Source organism: Aspergillus brasiliensis, assembly GCF_001889945.1.
Source record: "Aspergillus brasiliensis CBS 101740 unplaced genomic scaffold ASPBRscaffold_3, whole genome shotgun sequence".
In the NCBI taxonomy this organism is placed as follows: domain Eukaryota; kingdom Fungi; phylum Ascomycota; class Eurotiomycetes; order Eurotiales; family Aspergillaceae; genus Aspergillus; species Aspergillus brasiliensis.
In genome coordinates, this window is record NW_027137444.1 from 906,261 (window position 1) to 924,268 (window position 18,008).

Below are 18,008 nucleotides of genomic sequence, written 5' to 3' on the forward strand. Positions count from 1 at the left end.
AGAGATGTAGACGAGGAGATGTAATCTTTCCGCACACGGCCGGTAAGTTGAGACCAATTCCTCCATTGATATATATTAAAGGATCAAAGAGACCTTTTAGAGGCCTATAAATCGCGTCCCAATGAAGGAGTTCGATAAAGAAGAATATATCTTCCTAGGGCGACGCCGATATCGCCTACTACCTCGAGCATCAATCCACGCTCCATCAATGAAGCTCGACCTTGACTTCCCAAAGAAACCCCCCCGAGAATATCTGCCCAGTTGCCCGTGATGAGCCAATGGGAAGTGCCAATTCTTGTGTACACCTGATCAAAAACCGTTTCTGATTCCGTCACCCTTTGAAAGGAGATGGCATTAGTATCATTCTCCTCATCGAAATATATTTGGTGATACACTGGCGATAGCTTGTCTGTCTTCATATCGCCAACCATCCATATCATCAGGTCTAATAGTCTATTGGAATGACACTCCGAGTGTTCGCCGAGTCCAAACGAGAAGTTTCCACCGAGGACGATGCCGCACATATTGACTAGGGGCGGAGCCTGTGTTGGATCTTGAACCGACAGAGATCCTTGTTACTATTGAGCGTGAACACCTCCACTGTATCATCATCGATCAACCGGAGACCCTGAATGTGGGAAGAGGCTGACTTGTCTTCAACAAGACGCATAGTAATTGGGAGTTAAGTATTTGTTCAAGATACTCGTCTCTCATCCGGTGTGACAATCAATGGAGGCGCTTATCGTACCGTTAAGCAGTACGAACGGTTAGGTTTCAAGAACGTCAAGGTCGGATTTGGCTAATAGGCAGTAAGGGAGGATATTCATGCAGGACCTGTTTTCCTTTTATATAGCAGCAGAGATCGGTAGGTATTAACGATAATCCTGGATCTAGAGCACTATCAGATATATCGTGGCATAGACCACAGAGCGCAATAGCATTCGAAGCCGAGGTCAGGAATAATTTGACCAGGCCTCGTTCTATTCATAGTGGTGCCCATATATCTGTTTGATACAGCCTGACACCGTACTGGAAGTTACAGCTTCCGTATCTGGCGGTCTTCTTTCGCTATAACATGGGCGATCTGTGGGTAAGGTGCTCAACTGTTCCAGGCATATGGCAGTATCTATACATACTGCTTAAGTATGCTAGTAAGACTTGATTATCAGGATCAAGATATAACAAGTGGTATCTTTGGAGCCGAGCACTGGTTTAGAAGGATCTTATTGGCTTGGAGGCAATGGGGGTAGAAAAAGGAAAAGAGTTTGGGGGGCAGGGGACGATTTTATATAATGGCCTGCTCGCCCTAATTCACCCAGCGGTGAACTTCATCCCCTAGTATTAACTTCTATATCAATGATTATTACCTCTACCAATCTACACATTCAATACAGCAAGTGTCTCATATATCGAGCAAGGTTCCTCATTCACAAGCAATATAGTGGTAATCCTAAACGGTTGGACGGCCCATCTGCTATCCTACGTAGGAGATACCTTTTAGTTCTATTATATCTCAACTAAACAACGTTTCATACTGAATATCAAGGCAGATATTCAATAAGTTTAATAAGATTTTGAAAGAAGTCATAAATCCGAACATTGTATGATACAAATTACGTACGTATAAGTTATGACTGACTACTTTACAAAGCCCAGAGTCTTCTTAAAAGGGAACTAAAAATCTAATGATTTAGGTATTCTGGTTCAAAGAAGCATATTTGTATAGTATTACAGGATGGGCCGCCCAGCCGTGTGGACTGTCCAACCCTTGAATACATTACAAGTCAGGTGGATTACTATATACAACCGCACGTCCTACAGACGCCGTCTCGCCTCGCCTCCAGTATGACTAATTTAGCAAGAAGCACCGGAGGGAACGTTCTCGCAGTCATCGCTGGCCTTGCCGCCAGTGAGGTCAACACCGGACCAGGTCCAGTCAGAGCAAGAGCCGTCACCGCAGAGAATGTAGACCTGGGTGGCATCATCCTCGAGAGAGCCAGTGACACCATCAACGGTGACATCAGTGATGGGGATGCCAGTGGAGGGAGTGCCGGTGGGAGAGCCGTTCTCGTAGTCCTGCTCAATGACGATACCGTACTTGGTGATGCCGGAGAGCTGGATGTTGGAGTAGGTGATGTCGCTGACATCACCGGTCTCCTTGTAGATGGTCTTGATGCGGACACCGTTGGCGGAGTTGCTGACGGAGGAGTCGGCGATGGTCACGTTCTTGACGGTGTTGTCGTCACGGCCACCGACGGAGCCGATGGAGAGACCGTGGCCACCGGAGCAGGTACCGCCGGTGAAGGAGATGCTCTATATTAGTTATTAGCAATATGCATTGAGGTTGTGAATAGTATTGTTTCGTACCTCGCCAGAGTTGATGGCAATGCAGTCGTCCTGGTTCTTGACGGTAGCACCGCTGATGTAGACACCGGTAGACTCGCTGATGTCGAAGCCGTCGGTGTTGTGGCCACCGTTGCTATCACCGTCGGAGTTGTCGATGGTGAAGTCCTCGAGGTAGACATTGGTCGCCTGGACACTGATGGCCTGGACGGGGGTGTTCTTGATGTTGATGCCCTTGAAGGTGGAGTCCTCAACACTGTGGATGTACATGAACTTGGGCTTGGTCTTGCCACCGTTGGTGCCCTTGCTGTCCCACCAGCGGGAACCGTCACCGTCGATGACAGCGCCGTCGGCCATGGTGACGGTCAGATCCTTACCACCGAAGCGGATCAGGGGACCCTTCCATTCCTTGTAGCCGAAAGAGGTGGTGCCCTCGAAGGTGATCTGGTGAGGTTAGCGTAATCGCAAGAATGACAGAAGATGAGAAACACATACGGTAGAGCCATCAGCAGCATCGGACAGGTCGAGGGTCTCGCCAGCGGGGACCTCGATGCCGCTCAGGACGACATCAGAGCAGCTGGAGATGCTCTCGCTGGCCTCAGAGGCAGAGGTGAAGGTGCAAGTGGACGCCTTCTTAGCGAATTCGGAGACGCGAGAAGGAGCGGGGGCCGCAGAGACGATGGAGCCAAGAGCGGCCAGGCCAAGGAGCTGGTAGGAGTGCATGGTGATGGTTGGAATAGGTTCTGGTCAACAGAACAGGATTCGGTCAAAAGAATGGACGGGGTCTGGTCAACAGAAAGAAAGAACAAGGAGTGGAAGAGTGAGGTGTTGTTGGATAGAGCATCTCAACGACGGAAGTCCTGGAGAGTTTTATACATGGAAGACTGGTCTATGCTAAGCTTCTGTGCCTGGACAAGCAGCGAGATAACCCCATTATTGGTGGAAAGACCAAGGAGACCCTCCGATCCACCGGGATATCAATCTCTAACGGCGATGGGCGCTTCAGCCAGGGATACTTCCGGCACTGCATGCATCGTAGCATTGGTAAGCACCCAGGTTCGTGTCATCCGGCGTATCTTGGACGCTAACGGGCTTACAGTCCGGCCAACTTCGACCCAAGAAGGCATGGATTGACGCTTGGGCTGATGGTCGAAGCATCGGCGGCTCTCGGCACTGCTCGGCATCTCCACTGCTGATGCCGTGTCTCGCCCTCGTCCTCCATCTGCCCCATCTGGCTTATCCACGCTGTCTCACTCTGTCGCAACATTCTTGGCTGCACCCCCAGAAGGAGCATGATCTCGGCAATTCTCAATGCCAATGCAGACGCCTCGTCATCAGGTGGTCCTGGGAATTTGGTGCTGATATCGATATAGACTGCGCTGAGACCCACCAGCACTACGGATCGGTCGGAATTGGCCGCACTGACGAGACTAGAAACTGCCAGTGCCGATCGCACTATCGAGACTCTGGCAAAGACCCTTTGGAGCATTTGCAGGGTCCGCAAATCAATGTGATTGATCCTTTCGGCAAGATTCCTTTCAGGGGTTCGATCCTGGTTCTTCGGCTGATCATCGGAGAAATTTCCAGCGACGTTGTGCGCACGAAGGCACATATTCTTCCGCTATGCAATCACAGCTTCTTCGATAGCCGACTATCTCATGTCTTACAAGCCCATGGGGTAATCCGATGGGATGATATGGTGGCGTCGCAGAAGTCGTTCTATTCTCGAGCGCCTTCAATTTCTTCATCTTCCGGGCCCGCAGTGGGTCGGCGCCAACCCTAACCTGAACCCAAGCAAGTGTGAAACTTCAACTCGTTGCACTTCCAGGGGATCACACTGGTTGAGCAGCATTGGAATCAATAATTGTTTCTTAATATCACTAATCTGCTCTCTCGTGCCGAGGTCAGCTCTGGACTTCACTTTTGTCTGCCAAGCAACCCGTCGATATTAAGTGTTGTTGAACTCCGAGCGGTTTCAACCGCCAGTTAATTGATATGGTCCATTTTGCTGCAGCTAATCACTGCATCCTGTCGAGCATCATTATACACCTGTAGCTAATACACGCTACATCACTGGTTCACGCCTGTCTCCCGAGCACATCAACCATGTCGATCACCCTGTAGGGCCCTGCAAGAACAAATGCTCTGGACACGGACTTATCGAGGAAAGCAGTTTTTCCACGAAGCAGAAGGCATCATCCAGAGATCCTTGCAGATGTCGATGAGCTATATGGTGGATCATGTCTAGAATGGCCAAGACTTCCACGGCTGTTGTATTCGTGGGATCCAAGACTATTCTCAGAGTCAAGCACAATTATCCACCCATAAATGAGCTTAACTTGTCCGTCTTTCTTGGCAGAACGGGATTCGCAAGCTATCTGCTTCGGGGGAGTTCTAGGGGCCTGTAGAATGCCCCATCAACAATGCCGGCCGTAGAGGAGCTCAACTCGGTCTCGGGTTTTGGCTGGTCCGATGCATCCCTGAGGGGTTAATATGCATAATTTCTCGTATTTCGTATCTCAAAACACGAGATCAGGGTGCAGTTGGACCTGAAATTTTTCCTATTCAACCTCGAACAGTCTTCCATATGAGTATATTGCATAGATTGCTCGTTCGGAGCTGAAGCTCTCGGATGACTACCTACGAAGCAAATCCTTAGGCCTCACCCTCAACCGGGTCAACTTCGGCACAGGAGGAATGGCGGTGAATTGTGCAATATGTCAGTTACACTGTACCAAGATTAGCTGGCGCGTACCTGCTCCTGTCTAATTGCCATAGTCTTGGCTAGGGTGGGACTGGTCTGGGGAGCGGTTGTGTGGTATGATCCCGGGGCCCCTTAAACAGAGGGGCCAGATAATGCACCCTGGCTTAACGGTGCTTGATCGGGATACATCAGCAAGTGGCAGTTCAGCGACATATCCTGGCCTTAGCAACTGTGTGTGTGGCATTGAGGTTGGGATTTTGGAATTCTTTTCGACGCTCAACTGACCATCACTCACAGTCCGGTCAAAATAGATCGTTACCATTGCACGACAAGAAATTTCAAGTCGGATTGTACGACTCTGGAACGAGGGAAGGACGAGGATTACTGGCAGCTCCGGCTTTAGAGATATCTCCGACGTGACCCACAACGCAGGAGGATGTTGGATCTAACATGCAGACTAATACAGCAAGATGTAGGAAAGAGAAACTTGAGTAAGCAGCATTCATTCCATCATTGTTTCATCCCATTACATGTTTTCTCTTAACACTGAAGGTCTCAAATTATGACTGCCGATTTGACAGATGAAAGAGACTATATTGTTTCGGTCTTCGCACCAAGTAAGCCCAGAATCCAGATCCAATGAGTATCATTGCTACTATACAGCTAGATCTATGAAATTCTCACATGGTTTATCTATGAACTCTTCCGTACCTGAATGTTGTTTGTTCCCATAAAATACTGCACAGGTATCAATGCACTGGAGTATCTCCAATCTCCAGCATCGTCTCTTCCAACAGCCTCGTCAGTTCAACCACCACATCCGCATACTTCGTATCATGATACACATTAAACAGCTCAAGAGGGTCCTTCTCACAATCAAACAGCTCCCACTCCTTTGGCTGCCCCCCTTCCTGCGTTCCCGGCAGGTCAAAGTCCTCCGCATACCAATATATCAGCTTGTACCGCTGATTGCGGACCCCATAATGCGCATACGCATTATGAATGGGGTCCCGATGCACCAATACCGATGGTACGCGACCTGCTTCCAATCCGCAGGCGTCTCCCCCTTGAGCAGCGGAGCGAATGACACTCCCTGCATGTACGAGGGGATGCGCAGTCCAGCCAGATCCAGCCAAGTCGCGGCAAAGTCCACATTGGAGATAATATCATCGCAGACCGAGCCCGGTTTGATCAGCTTGGGGTAGCGAATCAAAAACGGCATCTGGAAGGACTCCTCATACATGAACCGTTTGTCGAACCAGCCATGCTCACCCAGAAAGAAACCCTGATCGGAGGTATAGATGACCACCGTATTCTCCGCCAATCCCTCTTCATCCAAATAATCCAACAATCTCCCCACATTCTCATCAATCGAATGAATCGTCCGCAAATACCGCTTCAGATACCGCTGATACTTGAACCGGCGCAACTCCTCATTACTCTTGAAGGTAAACACCTCCGCCGTATCCTTATCAATCAAGCGAAACCCCTCGATCTCCGCATCCGACACATTAGGAATCTTCCTATCAATCGAATGACTCAGAAACAGCTCTCCCACCTCCGCACCCCCCTCAGGCTGCACCAGCCCCAGATCAAAATACGTGATATCACTCTCAATCCGCATCTTCGCCACTTCCGCCGCCTTGGCCCGATTCTTATAATCATCATCAAACGTATCCGGCAGGACCACATCCTCCTGATACAAACCCCGATGAGCAGGATGACACTCCCACGACCGATGCGGCGCCTTATGATGACACATGAGGAAGAACGGCTTCGTTTCCTTTCCCCCCATCTCATTCTTTGTTCTTCTATCTTTCAACCACCCCAAACACTTATCCGTAATAACATCCGTCGCATACCCCGGCTCCACCACTTTCTGCCCGTCCATCTCAATAAACTCCGGATCAAAATACCTCCCTTGTCCCGGCACCACACTCCAATAATCGAACCCCGTGGGTTCATGGTCCTGCCCCTCGCCTAGATGCCACTTACCAATCATGGCGGTCTGGTAGCCGCCGGTGCGGAGGTGCTTCGCGACATTGGGCAGGTGTTTGTTGATTTTGCTGTCCAGTGTCATGACTCCGTTTACGTGGTTGTGGGTGCCGGTGAGGATGGTGGCGCGGCTGGGCGTGCAGATGGAGTTGGTCACGTAGCAGTGGTTGAATTTCATGCCCTCGTGGTAGAGTCGGTCGATGTTGGGGGTGTGGTTGATGTTGGTCTCGTAGGCGCTGATGGCTTTGGAGGCGTGGTCGTCGGCCATGATGAAGAGGATGTTGGGTTGGGGTGGGGAGGACATGCTGGGTGGTGGTGGTGGAGGTGTGGGAGGAGTTGTGGGTTGGAGGATTCGGATTGTCATGTCTGATTGAGGTTTAAGGATGGATTGAGTGTGTCTGATTGTTCATGGGGAGGTGGAAGTTGTGGGATATAAGTGCGCAGGGGGGGAGTAATGTCGGTCCGGGTAGTAGTTAACTATTTGAACGAGACAATGAGGGGCATTGCCGTGAATTTTATGTAGTAGTAGCGTAGGTATACTACGGGTATTGTATATGTTATAGATGCAATTATTGGTCCATTGTAGGTATAGTGAGGGGACGACGCGTGGTGTTCCTGCGCTAATAGGGTTGCGAGAGAGAGCTCGTTGCTGACGCCATCGGAGGGGTTGATTGGATGTCTGGCCTCTCATTGTGAAACGCTTGTGGCGGGATTAAGGTTGATTTTATCTGTCTTGTCTATATAAAAAAAATTCGCATTGTTATCATTGCCAAGTTGATATTGAATTATAATGATATGTGCTGTTCTCATTGCATTTTAGGATTGTGGTAGGATATCTGGATAAGATGAGCTAACGCGGCCGCGGCATGATCAAAGGATCAACATATATTATGAACCCGGGGGCTATTAAAAGTGGTAGGATATATATTGAAGCTGGAGTATTATCCAGTAAGTGTTACCCAACAATGTTCACTTCAGCTGGCTTCTAGTACTGGACACATTACGATAAGATTATATAGATTTAGCGTAAGATGTGCTGGTACTGAGGTACTAGTTAGTCAGTGTGACTGTAATGTCATGGATAAGACGAATGAATGACCGTGAAAGTTCAGAGAGAGACGATAGAGCCGCACCTACATTTATGCCTAATTAGTATGAAATGGTCTGACTGCACCACAGAAAAATATATATATAAAACTACTACTATTAAGGTTTTGCAACTTCCATTGAGATGACGGGAAGGCCAAAAGCAAAAGAACAAAAAACGTCAGCGACAGGACTCGAACCTGTGCGGGCGAACCCAATAGATTTCTAGTCTATCGCCTTAACCACTCGGCCACACTGACTAATCGTTGAATAAGAGGAACTTATAGTAGTTCATAAATCCTAGACTCAATATGGTGCACAAAGTGATTTGTGTTGATCCACAAGAGTCATAGAAATATGCTTGATATACTTTCTTACTTTCTCAAACCAGTAAGGAAGAATATCTATAATATGTCTATCTAGAAGTAAACCCTAAACTCTCAATCTAAGTCTAATTACCTAGAATGTGATCGCGATGATCACTAGTTGTTAATACATCCCAAACCCTCCCCCTTGGACATCTTATCTGCATATAAACTAGAACGCCCGACACAGGCTTCCATCCACCTGCTCCGTCCACGCCTCACTACCAACACAATGACGACACCACAGCAGGCCCTCAGGGTCATACTTGCTCTTGATCGCTTGGAGGCGAGGATAATGCGATCCGAAGAACGAGACCTGCCACTCTGGCTCGAAGGGGTTTGCCTAACGACAATGAATATGTTAGCCCTATACTTCGAACATATTCCGTCTCTATCAATTTGAGTTGAAAAAGAGGAGATCTACTTACCTCGTTGAAGTAACATCCAGTATCAGGGGCCAACTGCCGGAGGGCGTATCCCCTGCCGTACGTCATATTGTAGATGGTCTGTTCAGCCAAGGCGGACGGAAGGGATTCATTCCAGCTTTGAGAGACGATCAGATGTACGACCGAATCTCTCCAAGCTGTGGTCAGGGCGTTGTTGACTGGGGTGGAACTGCCGGTCATGGTGCCGGAGATTGAAGGAGCGGATACGCCCTGCGTCGGTGTTTAGCATTAGGAGATCTTATTCCATGGTGGGGGGCTACTGGAAAAGGTCACAGGAGAGGTACTTACATCGACGGAACCATTGCGAGACATGAGGGTTTCCAAAGTATCGGCCAAGAGTCCAACATCTTCTTTGACAGCCCGACGTGGGATGAACCGTGATGCCCGCACACCTTGCGTGCTACCGACAGATTCAATGGCAGGCATGATCTGCACGACATCGTAGAAAGGCAGCGTCATCATTGGCGCAACTGTGCTTGTCGCAATAGTCTCCTGGGTCTTCAGGTAGTTCTGGAAAGGGCGGAGGAGTCTCTCAGCAGTGCCGTTCTTCGCATTGTACAACAGCAGAGCACCGTTCATGGCTAGCTGCGGGGAGCTGCTCATGGTGTAATATCCGTGAATCCCGTTATCTTGCAGCTCAGCCAGATACTGATGGGCGCGTGCAACGAGTCGGTACCAGTCACGCTCCCTCGTCGTGTTCTTAGCGGTCAAAGAAAGGTTGATCATGGTTAGCATAGGCATGGGATACGCGTTGACAGTGACTGAGACAATCACTCCGTAGGTGCCACCTCCACCTCCGCGAATCGCCCAGAAGAGGTCCTCGTGTTGACAAGCGTTCACGGTGATAAGATCGCCCGCTGGGGTGACTACCTCGGCTTCAATGATGTTGTCTGCGCCCATGCCATAATAGCCTGTGGCTAGGCCATGACCTCCACCGGTTGCCCAGCCCACGACTCCGACGTCCTGGGTTCTTCTGTCAGGGACTCTGTCTTTGACTGCTGAGAGGAGTATTTGTATTTCCTTACCATGTTTGTTCCGCCCACAGCCGTGACATTGTGCTTAGCGAGTGCAGCGAACATCTCACCGTCTTGCACCCCAGCCCCGAGAGTAGCAGCCATAGTCGTCGTCCGTTTTGCGGTTGCGTTGCACTGGCGAGGGTTGAAGCGCTCGTGAAACTGGATCTTCTTCAAGTGATGGGTCCAGATACTTTACCACCCGTTAGCAACGATTGGTATGTGTATGATAAAAAGGTATGAACGTACGATAAACTCCCATGGTTAATGCTCCGCTCAGACCCATGGCCAGTATTCTTAATATTCAATCGCAAATTCCACTTCTTCGCAAAATGCAGCCCAGCCTGAATGTGACTCGCCTCTGTGGCATTAATCACATAGACCGGGTAATTACCAATGGTGCATCCTTCCTGCTTGGCGTGCACATTGCCCGTGATGCTGGTTCCGTCCGGGTAAATCGGATTGCAGCTGTTGTTGGACCAGACCGGATCATCGACGCTGACTGGGTCTGCGGAATGGAAGCTTGATTTGGTCCAGTTGCTCAGGACAGAGGTGCAGGCTGCTGGGTTGTAGTCGGGTTCGTTGGGGTAGCAGACCGATGCTGCTGGCACCGTTCGAATCAACCGGCCGGATACAGTTTGGTTGAGAGAGGTCCATTCATCCGCGGCTGGCCAGCATGAGTCGGAAGGGGACTGTAGGGGTGAAGAATTTAATAGTCGGTCCTCCACGTAAAGTAGAAAAAGGGTGTATGCCCTTTCTGTGGACTTACACATTTGCAGTCTAGGGCGCTGGTGACGCCGCTGGCTGCTAGGAAAAGCGCCACGAAAAGGCGGCTATACATGGTGTGGTGTGATATCTGCTGTCGGTGATAGTAGATGATAGCAATGCTGAAGAAGTTAGAGGTCGCATGAGGATTTATATACTAGTCCTCTGGCCCTGCGACCAGGCTGCAGAGCCCAAGTACAAATATCCTTCGTTCGGATAACCATATCGGGTAATAAATATACGAAAACGAGCGATCGGAGGCATGTGGAGCAGCGTGGATTGGCCTGTTTAGAGGTTCAGGATCTTCTTACAGGTCCAGGATCTTCTTACATTTCTACATTGGGACATAGGCGCGAGTACGCATGAAGTTCGAGCATAAGATTGAACCCCTTCAGGTGGACACCGCAGGCTGCAGCTTTCTGTCCAGTCTCAGTTCCCCTGATCCACATGTAAGGATCCTCAGTGACGTCTGTAGAACGATAACTGCATATCCACTTAACTTTTGAAGTTTCGTCACCAGCTATCTCTGACCATGAGTAGCTAGCCCGTGCGAAGATATTCACTACGGACTGTCGGCACCATTACCCTATCGGGGTCAGGATCTCGTTCCACGGCGCGGAACGGGGAAGTAGCCAGTGATTCTTTGGATACTTCGTGGCCATGCATCATATACTATTTCATAGAAATAACCTTGTCAGCCTAGTGCCATTTTCCATGCAACATCTACTGTATATAAATAACCACAAACGAGCGGCCAACCAGTCTCGCTTGATTTGCGGAAGACCTGCCTAAATGATCTCCTCCCACGTGCAGCCCTTGCAAATTCCAACCGTTCGATTCATGGGCCCTCGGGAAACGTGCAAGAAGGGTGGGCCCCACGGGGGGACGCCTTCGTGGGGTCGCCCACGAGACATCTACAAAGGGTTGGCTACGGATGTTCTGATTGGGTCAATTGGTGGCTGGGAATAGCTTCATGTTCTAAATTACAGTATTTGGCCGATACGGCTGAATACGCGATAAATTACATAGGATCATGTATATAGGAATCTCGCTGCCTGGCGGCCTTGTATGACGCAGATGCTCAGTCACAAAAAGGGGACCGGACCTGAGTAAGGCTTGAATCAATCATGGGCCCTCCCCAAACGTGGCAAGCCACATCTGGACCTAACATTGTGAATAGATCTGTTTCGGCACGATAAAGTGCCCGCGAATGGGATCAATCCATGGCTGATGGAAGTGTGAACCCCCGGGTAAGACCGTCAAAGTTCCGAAGGAAGGAATCATCATGATGGACTGTCTGCCGTAGGAGCGGCGTGGCCACGGGAACATTACTCCGTCTTGTTTGTTTCTCTTCTCTCTTCGCTCCGAAGGACCTACTCCTTCTGTTATCCAAGTACACATCGACTGCCTTTGAAAATGTCTCAATTCACATTCTTCCCCAATATGCACTGGTGCGGAGTAACCCTGCATTTTCCGCAGAATGACCTCCATTCTCTGCTTCCATCGCAGACAGAAACACCGAAATCTACTGAGGCGTCCGATACGTTCACTCAGGCAGAAGCAGAGAAAGCGAGGCAGTCCCCTCTCGCCGACGCAGGGTTCGATGGTGAAAGGCGGGCATTAACCCTGAATCTTAAGCAGAAAGACCTCCATTCTCTGCCTCCTTCATCGTGGACAGTGACACGGAAGATCAGCGAAGCTTCCGACAGCTACACTCAGGAAGACGCAGAGTATTTGTGCCAGTTCCCTGTCGCCGACGCACGTTTCGAGTGTGCAAACGTCGAGAACCCCAACAATAAGGCTATCCTCGAAGTTTACATGGAGATCCCTTGTGTGGACACTCAAGGTCCTGCGGAGGGGACTTATGGGACCCCCTACTCCGTGGAAACAATTCTTGAGGCCCACAAGCTCCTGACCCTCCACAATTCTAAGTACTCCCCAAGACTCATGCAATACATGCAGGGAACACAAACGTCTGAGCATCGCCGGTTTTTTATGCCGGGTGGTAGGATCTACTACATGATCACCAGTAAGCTCCCCGGTGTCCCTCTGGGTAATCGGCTTATCAGCCACACCGAAGATGGGAGAATATTCGTAGAGGGGCTCTTCTGGAAACTTTCTCGGGTCGAAAGAGATCAAATCCGCGGCGCATTCCAGGACGCGTATCTGTATGTGCTTATCCTGATCACTATCGCTGTGCTTACGTACTAACATCTGCCTGTTCTATCAAACAGGGAACATATCGCAAGCAAAGTTACTGTTGTTCCTAAAAACCCGAGCAGGCTTCTGTGGGACCAAGAATCAGGCAATGTGCAAGTTCTTCCGTATTTATCAAATACGTGTTTGGTCCATCCTAACCTACGTCTTATAGTTACATGCATGGCGAGTTCCGACCTCTTCTCGGTCGGAAGCTGGATGATTATGGACCAGAGGTGCTGGATCTTTGGATGTTGGCTCTAGCGCCGAAAGGAGAGATTGATTACAATGTTCCTATGGCCGAATTGGAACAGAATGGTTGGCTTCTTTGAATATCGTTGCATCCAAGAGTGGTTGGTCCTCCACTTTCAAGGGAAAGAGCAAGGATGGTCTGGATAGTATAATCCAGCCAATCAACGGATGGTGACAAATGAGCAAAAAAAGGACCGAACGCGGTTCGAACGCGTGACCTCGGGATCTGCAATCCTACGCTCTACCACTGAGCTACCGATCCAAGTTGTCAAACACGACAAACTTAAGATATATGAGCTTTGACAGTGAATGGCCGATTGGTGCCTAAATACTATGGTTGTACATTATAGATGAAAACAATAATTCTATTAAGGTAAGACACTTGATAAAATGATGCGTTGTTTGGTCTCTTCAAGATTATGCGCTTTTGTGTTGGAGATACTCAAACTACTAAAGCTATCTGTCTACTACTTGTGTCTGCTCCGTAGACAATATATATGTAATTGAGTGTAAGATTGTACCTAATTTGTTCTTCGTCACAGCATCATGGGATGTATATTTAATGTGGATACTAGTGCGCAAAGCGGAAATCCAACCTCTTGCTTCCCGTGTCTTTTGTGTTTCGCAAATAATCCTGTCGTGCCTATGTGACAAGTCAGTCAGTTGGGTGTCATACTTGAAGAGGAATAGATACTAACCTCTTCGGTCATTGCGTTCCACACGCGCTCCCTGTATTTGTTCCTATACACATAGTATACCTTTGTAGCGATAAAGAGCAAGATAGCCAGGATATTAATACCCAGAAGAGCGGAATTTCCGCGGTGGTATTTGGGTTTATCGTCCGTCCGGTAGATGTTGTTGCCGATGATGGCGCCGATTTGGACGCACACTGTCATCGGATTCTATTAGTAAAGATACTTCATAGTGTAGTATGGTAGAGAGGGCGGGCTCACTGTTATATAATGCTGCTGAGATCGTCCGTGTTCCCACGTTATTGGAGTTCTTTGAACACCATCCCACCAGGATCGCGTGGCAGTAGGGATAACAGAGTAGCACGGTCACAACGGCATACGTCCCCCATGCATTGGTCATTGTGCCAGACCAGAACCGGAGGGCAATCACACAAGGCAATGTCCAAATAGATTGGATCATCGACACTAGGGAGCGCTCATTCAGCCAGTGGCTGAGACGGGTGAGGAGTAGCAGGCAGATGATGTGTCCGACACTGTAGGGGATGGTGAGAAGGTTCGTAGTGAACTATTTGATTGAGGTTAGTGTCTGCTAGTAAACTTGTAGAGGTAAGACACTCACGGTACCGAATCCTACAGACTTGAGGGTCAGGGTGATATAGGACGTCACGGGAGTCTGGGGGATGTAGACTATTAAACCGAGAATGTAGATCGGCCAGAGGTCATAGTCTCGGAGGGAGTTCCAGAGACGACGCGGCGTTATCGCTTGCCGGTTGTGCATGTCTCCTGATGGATGTGAGAATTAGTATTCACAGATCAGATGATTGATGACGAGCGTACCTTTCGAAGGATCATCGCGCAAAACCCGGTTGACCACAATGCTGACTTCACGGTCTGTGAACCACCCCTTTGGGCGGAACCATTTCTTGGTGTCGACGGCAGAGGCAGGCATGCGAAAGTAGGAAGCCAGTCCAATAAGAAGGGTGATGAGTCCTTCGATCAGGAAAAGCCACCTGTAATCTCAGTTAGACTTGTAGAGTAGTGGGATCAATGTACGTACCTCCAGCCCGCCATGCCCTGTATACCACGCATATGGAGAATGCCGAATGCGAGGAACGAGGTGACGATAGTGGTCACAGACAGAGCAGTCCAAAAAATACTATAACTATTAGTAAATAGCTGTGGTAGAGGAGGTAATAACTTACCTCAAGCGGGTTGGGAGCTCTCGGCTAGTATAAAAGTAGGATAACCAGAGGACAATGTCAGGGATAAAACCACCCTATGGAGATTAGAAAGACGTCACAAAATCGAGCCATTTTAGTTACCTCGAGTATTCCCAACAATGCTCTCGTTGCATAGAAAGACTTCTTTCCAACAAGAGCAGCCTGTGCAGCAGCAACAATCGACCAGATGGTCATCTGCGTGGGAATCCAGCGATCGGGGCCAATCTGCTTGGACACCAATTGCGAGGGCAGCTCAGCTAGAAGAAAGGCAACTAGGAAGATTGTGTTCCCAGTATTGTAGTCTATACAGGTTAGAGACCTTTCGAATAGAAGAAGCGATGCACTCACCATTCGTGGAGAGACCAAGATCATCCAGCAAATTGTCCGACACAGCTTGTACAAGGTTCCCTCGGTCAACCTGAAGGCCGAAGAACATCACGCACTATCCTCCATGATAAGTATACCTCCAAGCAAAGCAGGAATCACATGAACTTACAGCCCATAGACACACTCTCCAGTCCAACTTCCGGACCAGCGCTTTCTCCTCTTCCGCAGTCCATGTAAGTGTTGGGTCAAAGACATGCCGACACTCATACTGCGCTTTCTCATAGATGAGAGCATAGCGCTCCGCGACTTCAGGGTCTGCGAAGGGATTATCAAGGGTTGCGTCCGTCACATCTTCGTAGGGACGTGCTTCGACCTGGGTTTCGTCCTTCGGGGAAGAAGAGTGCCCCAAAGAGTCCGAGTAGTGTCGCCCATGGCTTGGATCTTTCTGAGTAGCCATATTGTCAGTAGTAGACAGACAAACTGCAGACTCCCATACTTTCTTCTCGTAGTAGGCCGCGATCGGATGCTTTAAAAGGATGCAAGCTGCGAGCTCGCAGCGACCAACCCCAGGCACGCCATTTCCAAGATATTTCGCGACGATAGATAACAGACTATTCTCCTCATTGCAGACCACTCATGTTCTGCAATGCGAACCGCGTGTGATCAGATGCTAACCATCTTAAGCGAGGGCCGTTCATGCAGGTCTAGATTATGTGTAGCTCCTTGGCTAATCAGCCGTGATCGGAGTCGTGATCTAAGGCTTTAATTGCTTCATTCTTGGTGGGAATTTGATGACCTTTAATGCGCGAGAGCTCTTCACTTTTAGAAGCAATATTGATGGTCCATGATAAACTTGCATTTGAAGAGTATCCATAAAGCCATACAGTTTACATTGATCTGATATTGAAATTGAGAGACCGAAGTTGGTGCATTGTGAAGATGGCGTCATCTGGAGGGGTGCAGTTGCGTGATGAGCCTGTCAGTTGGCAACATCGCCAAGATAAGCAGCTTTTGCCCCCATTCGACCATGACTCGTGACAGGAAAGCTAATTCCAACTAAAGTAGCGAGAATAGCACGTATTGTTATACTTTCATAATTGAGCATTGCTATTTGCTTGAGATTACAGACTTGGTCCATTCGCTTCGATATCGGGAGAAAACGCTTCTATAGGTGACATGCCCTCCCGGCCAGTCACTCCTCATGCACCCATCCGAGAATCCTATTCGCCTTTTCAGCCGTGAAGAACGATTGGTTCCCCTTGAGCTCGCGGCGAATTTCGGTATCGGGATAATACTTCTTCGCAAGCTCAATCGACGGCGTGTCCTGCGTCGTCGTCGGAGCAACAATATTGAAAATTTCACATCCATTGAGGCTCTCGGCCTTCTCCACAGACAATAAGCACGCCTTCGCCGTCGCGTCTGGGCTCACCCATCCCCACAAGCTCTTAACGGCCGAATCCTCCCAGTTCTCTTTGTGTCCTTTTTGTGCCTCCTCGCGGGACGCCACAGCATGAATACGCATACACGCGATGTTCATTCCTGGGTACCATCGAGCAAATGCCCTCGCTTGGGCCTCGGCTTCTTGTTTGGCTAGTGCATACGCATCTGTCGGATTGGGCGGTGCTTCTTCGTCGACCGGAAAGTATTCGAATTTGAGCGGGCGCGTGGCATATTCAAGACCGATCGCATTGACTGATGACGCATAGCAGAATCGCTTGATTCCCAATTGTGCCGCGGCGTAAAAGCCATTGAATGCCGATGTGACATTGTTGTTGTGAACTACCTGATCGTCTTTGCCTATGGGATCTGGAATGGCAGCGAGATGGATAACCGCGTCGCAGCCTTTGAAGGCTTCGAGTGTAGCCTCGTAGTCATTGGCCGTGTCTGCCGTCTTCATCTCGGAATTGGGCGTTCCATCGTACTCTGTATCGGTCCGGTCAACCTGGACTGTGGAATGGCCAGCTTGGGAGGCCTCTTTGACCACGGCGCGTCCTACGGTGCCGCGGGCACCGGTGATTGCGATTCTCATGCTGGCGTTGGGATTCAGGATGGAGAAGTTTCTGCGGTGGAGTTGGCGGATCTGATATGGGATCTGCTGTGAGAGAAGCCGGGAGGGAGCTATATGCGCCAGAAAATTGGTCAATTGTAGCGACACGAACATATTTAACTGGGAATTGGATAATGCAGGGATATGTGCATTTTGTGGACCTGATGAGACGGTGGTCTGAGTCCATGACGTGAATATGATGGTAGCGAGCAATTCTTACGCTGGTGGTTGCTGCGACGCCCATGACGCCAGAATGACAATCCTAGATCTCGGCCTGGAGCTTATTCAGCCGACCATAATTCTGCACCGCACTCTGTAAAAGCAGGTGTGCCTGGGGAAACCATTCTAGAACAAATGTGCGATGATAATAATGTGGTGGATGTGGGTATTGGAGAATGTGATGTCATTCCGAGGGATCGTCTGGTTCACGTCTTCACTTTGAGCCTAAGGCAACGACACCCGTGTCAGCCTTACCCGATGGACTTGTTGGCCTCGCCTTCCTGATGCGGTAATATATGTGCCCTCGGAATGTTAGTGGAGTGACCTGCCATAATGTT

The 18,008-nt window shown here is 49.4% G+C and overlaps 7 protein-coding genes and 2 non-coding genes across 9 annotated transcripts; 2 read left to right on the top strand and 7 right to left on the bottom strand.

Moving 5' to 3' along the window:
• Positions 1 to 1,854: 1,854 nt before the first annotated feature.
• On the bottom strand, positions 1,855 to 3,066 carry ASPBRDRAFT_193148 (glycoside hydrolase family 28 protein; the record flags this gene model as incomplete). Its single annotated transcript, XM_067620575.1, has 3 exons — positions 1,855 to 2,313; positions 2,368 to 2,787; positions 2,839 to 3,066. 3 exons carry the CDS (start codon positions 3,064 to 3,066, stop codon positions 1,855 to 1,857), a joined length of 1,107 nt encoding a protein of 368 aa, XP_067481674.1.
• Positions 3,067 to 3,336: 270 nt separating this feature from the next.
• ASPBRDRAFT_193149 (uncharacterized protein) lies at positions 3,337 to 4,126 on the top strand (the record flags this gene model as incomplete). Its single annotated transcript, XM_067620576.1, has 2 exons — positions 3,337 to 3,387; positions 3,443 to 4,126. 2 exons carry the CDS (start codon positions 3,337 to 3,339, stop codon positions 4,124 to 4,126), a joined length of 735 nt encoding a protein of 244 aa, XP_067481675.1.
• Positions 4,127 to 5,796: 1,670 nt separating this feature from the next.
• Positions 5,797 to 7,346, bottom strand: ASPBRDRAFT_52530 (sulfatase family protein; the record flags this gene model as incomplete). The annotated part of the gene is made up of 2 exons (XM_067626914.1): positions 5,797 to 6,012; positions 6,087 to 7,346. The coding sequence occupies 2 exons, from the start codon at positions 7,344 to 7,346 to the stop codon at positions 5,797 to 5,799; spliced, it is 1,476 nt and encodes a 491-aa protein (XP_067481676.1).
• A 961-nt stretch (positions 7,347 to 8,307) lies between these two features.
• ASPBRDRAFT_t97 lies at positions 8,308 to 8,388 on the bottom strand. The gene has a single exon. It is a non-coding gene; the product is annotated as a tRNA-Ser (tRNA).
• Positions 8,389 to 8,665: 277 nt separating this feature from the next.
• Positions 8,666 to 10,793, bottom strand: ASPBRDRAFT_52531 (FAD-dependent oxidoreductase; the record flags this gene model as incomplete). Its single annotated transcript, XM_067626915.1, has 6 exons — positions 8,666 to 8,836; positions 8,922 to 9,149; positions 9,228 to 9,902; positions 9,965 to 10,145; positions 10,202 to 10,644; positions 10,722 to 10,793. 6 exons carry the CDS (start codon positions 10,791 to 10,793, stop codon positions 8,666 to 8,668), a joined length of 1,770 nt encoding a protein of 589 aa, XP_067481677.1.
• Positions 10,794 to 11,940: 1,147 nt separating this feature from the next.
• ASPBRDRAFT_27460 (uncharacterized protein) lies at positions 11,941 to 13,245 on the top strand (the record flags this gene model as incomplete). The annotated part of the gene is made up of 3 exons (XM_067622381.1): positions 11,941 to 11,967; positions 12,227 to 12,885; positions 13,089 to 13,245. 3 exons carry the CDS (start codon positions 11,941 to 11,943, stop codon positions 13,243 to 13,245), a joined length of 843 nt encoding a protein of 280 aa, XP_067481678.1.
• Positions 13,246 to 13,355: 110 nt separating this feature from the next.
• ASPBRDRAFT_t96 lies at positions 13,356 to 13,427 on the bottom strand. The gene has a single exon. It is a non-coding gene; the product is annotated as a tRNA-Cys (tRNA).
• A 309-nt stretch (positions 13,428 to 13,736) lies between these two features.
• Positions 13,737 to 15,861, bottom strand: ASPBRDRAFT_119446 (uncharacterized protein; the record flags this gene model as incomplete). The annotated part of the gene is made up of 10 exons (XM_067617256.1): positions 13,737 to 13,808; positions 13,864 to 14,054; positions 14,119 to 14,422; positions 14,477 to 14,640; positions 14,695 to 14,867; positions 14,915 to 15,013; positions 15,060 to 15,133; positions 15,180 to 15,379; positions 15,426 to 15,519; positions 15,574 to 15,861. 10 exons carry the CDS (start codon positions 15,859 to 15,861, stop codon positions 13,737 to 13,739), a joined length of 1,659 nt encoding a protein of 552 aa, XP_067481679.1.
• A 618-nt stretch (positions 15,862 to 16,479) lies between these two features.
• ASPBRDRAFT_39549 (NAD-dependent epimerase/dehydratase family protein) lies at positions 16,480 to 17,815 on the bottom strand. The gene has a single exon (XM_067624166.1). The coding sequence runs from the start codon at positions 17,563 to 17,565 to the stop codon at positions 16,597 to 16,599; it is 969 nt and encodes a 322-aa protein (XP_067481680.1). The 5' UTR covers positions 17,566 to 17,815; the 3' UTR covers positions 16,480 to 16,596.
• Between the last annotated feature and the right edge of the window lie 193 nt (positions 17,816 to 18,008).

Coding starts and splice junctions, on each gene's coding strand:
- ASPBRDRAFT_39549 (XM_067624166.1), bottom strand. CDS start 17,565: ATGTTCGTGTCGCTACAATTGACCAATTTTCTGGCGCATATAGCTCCC.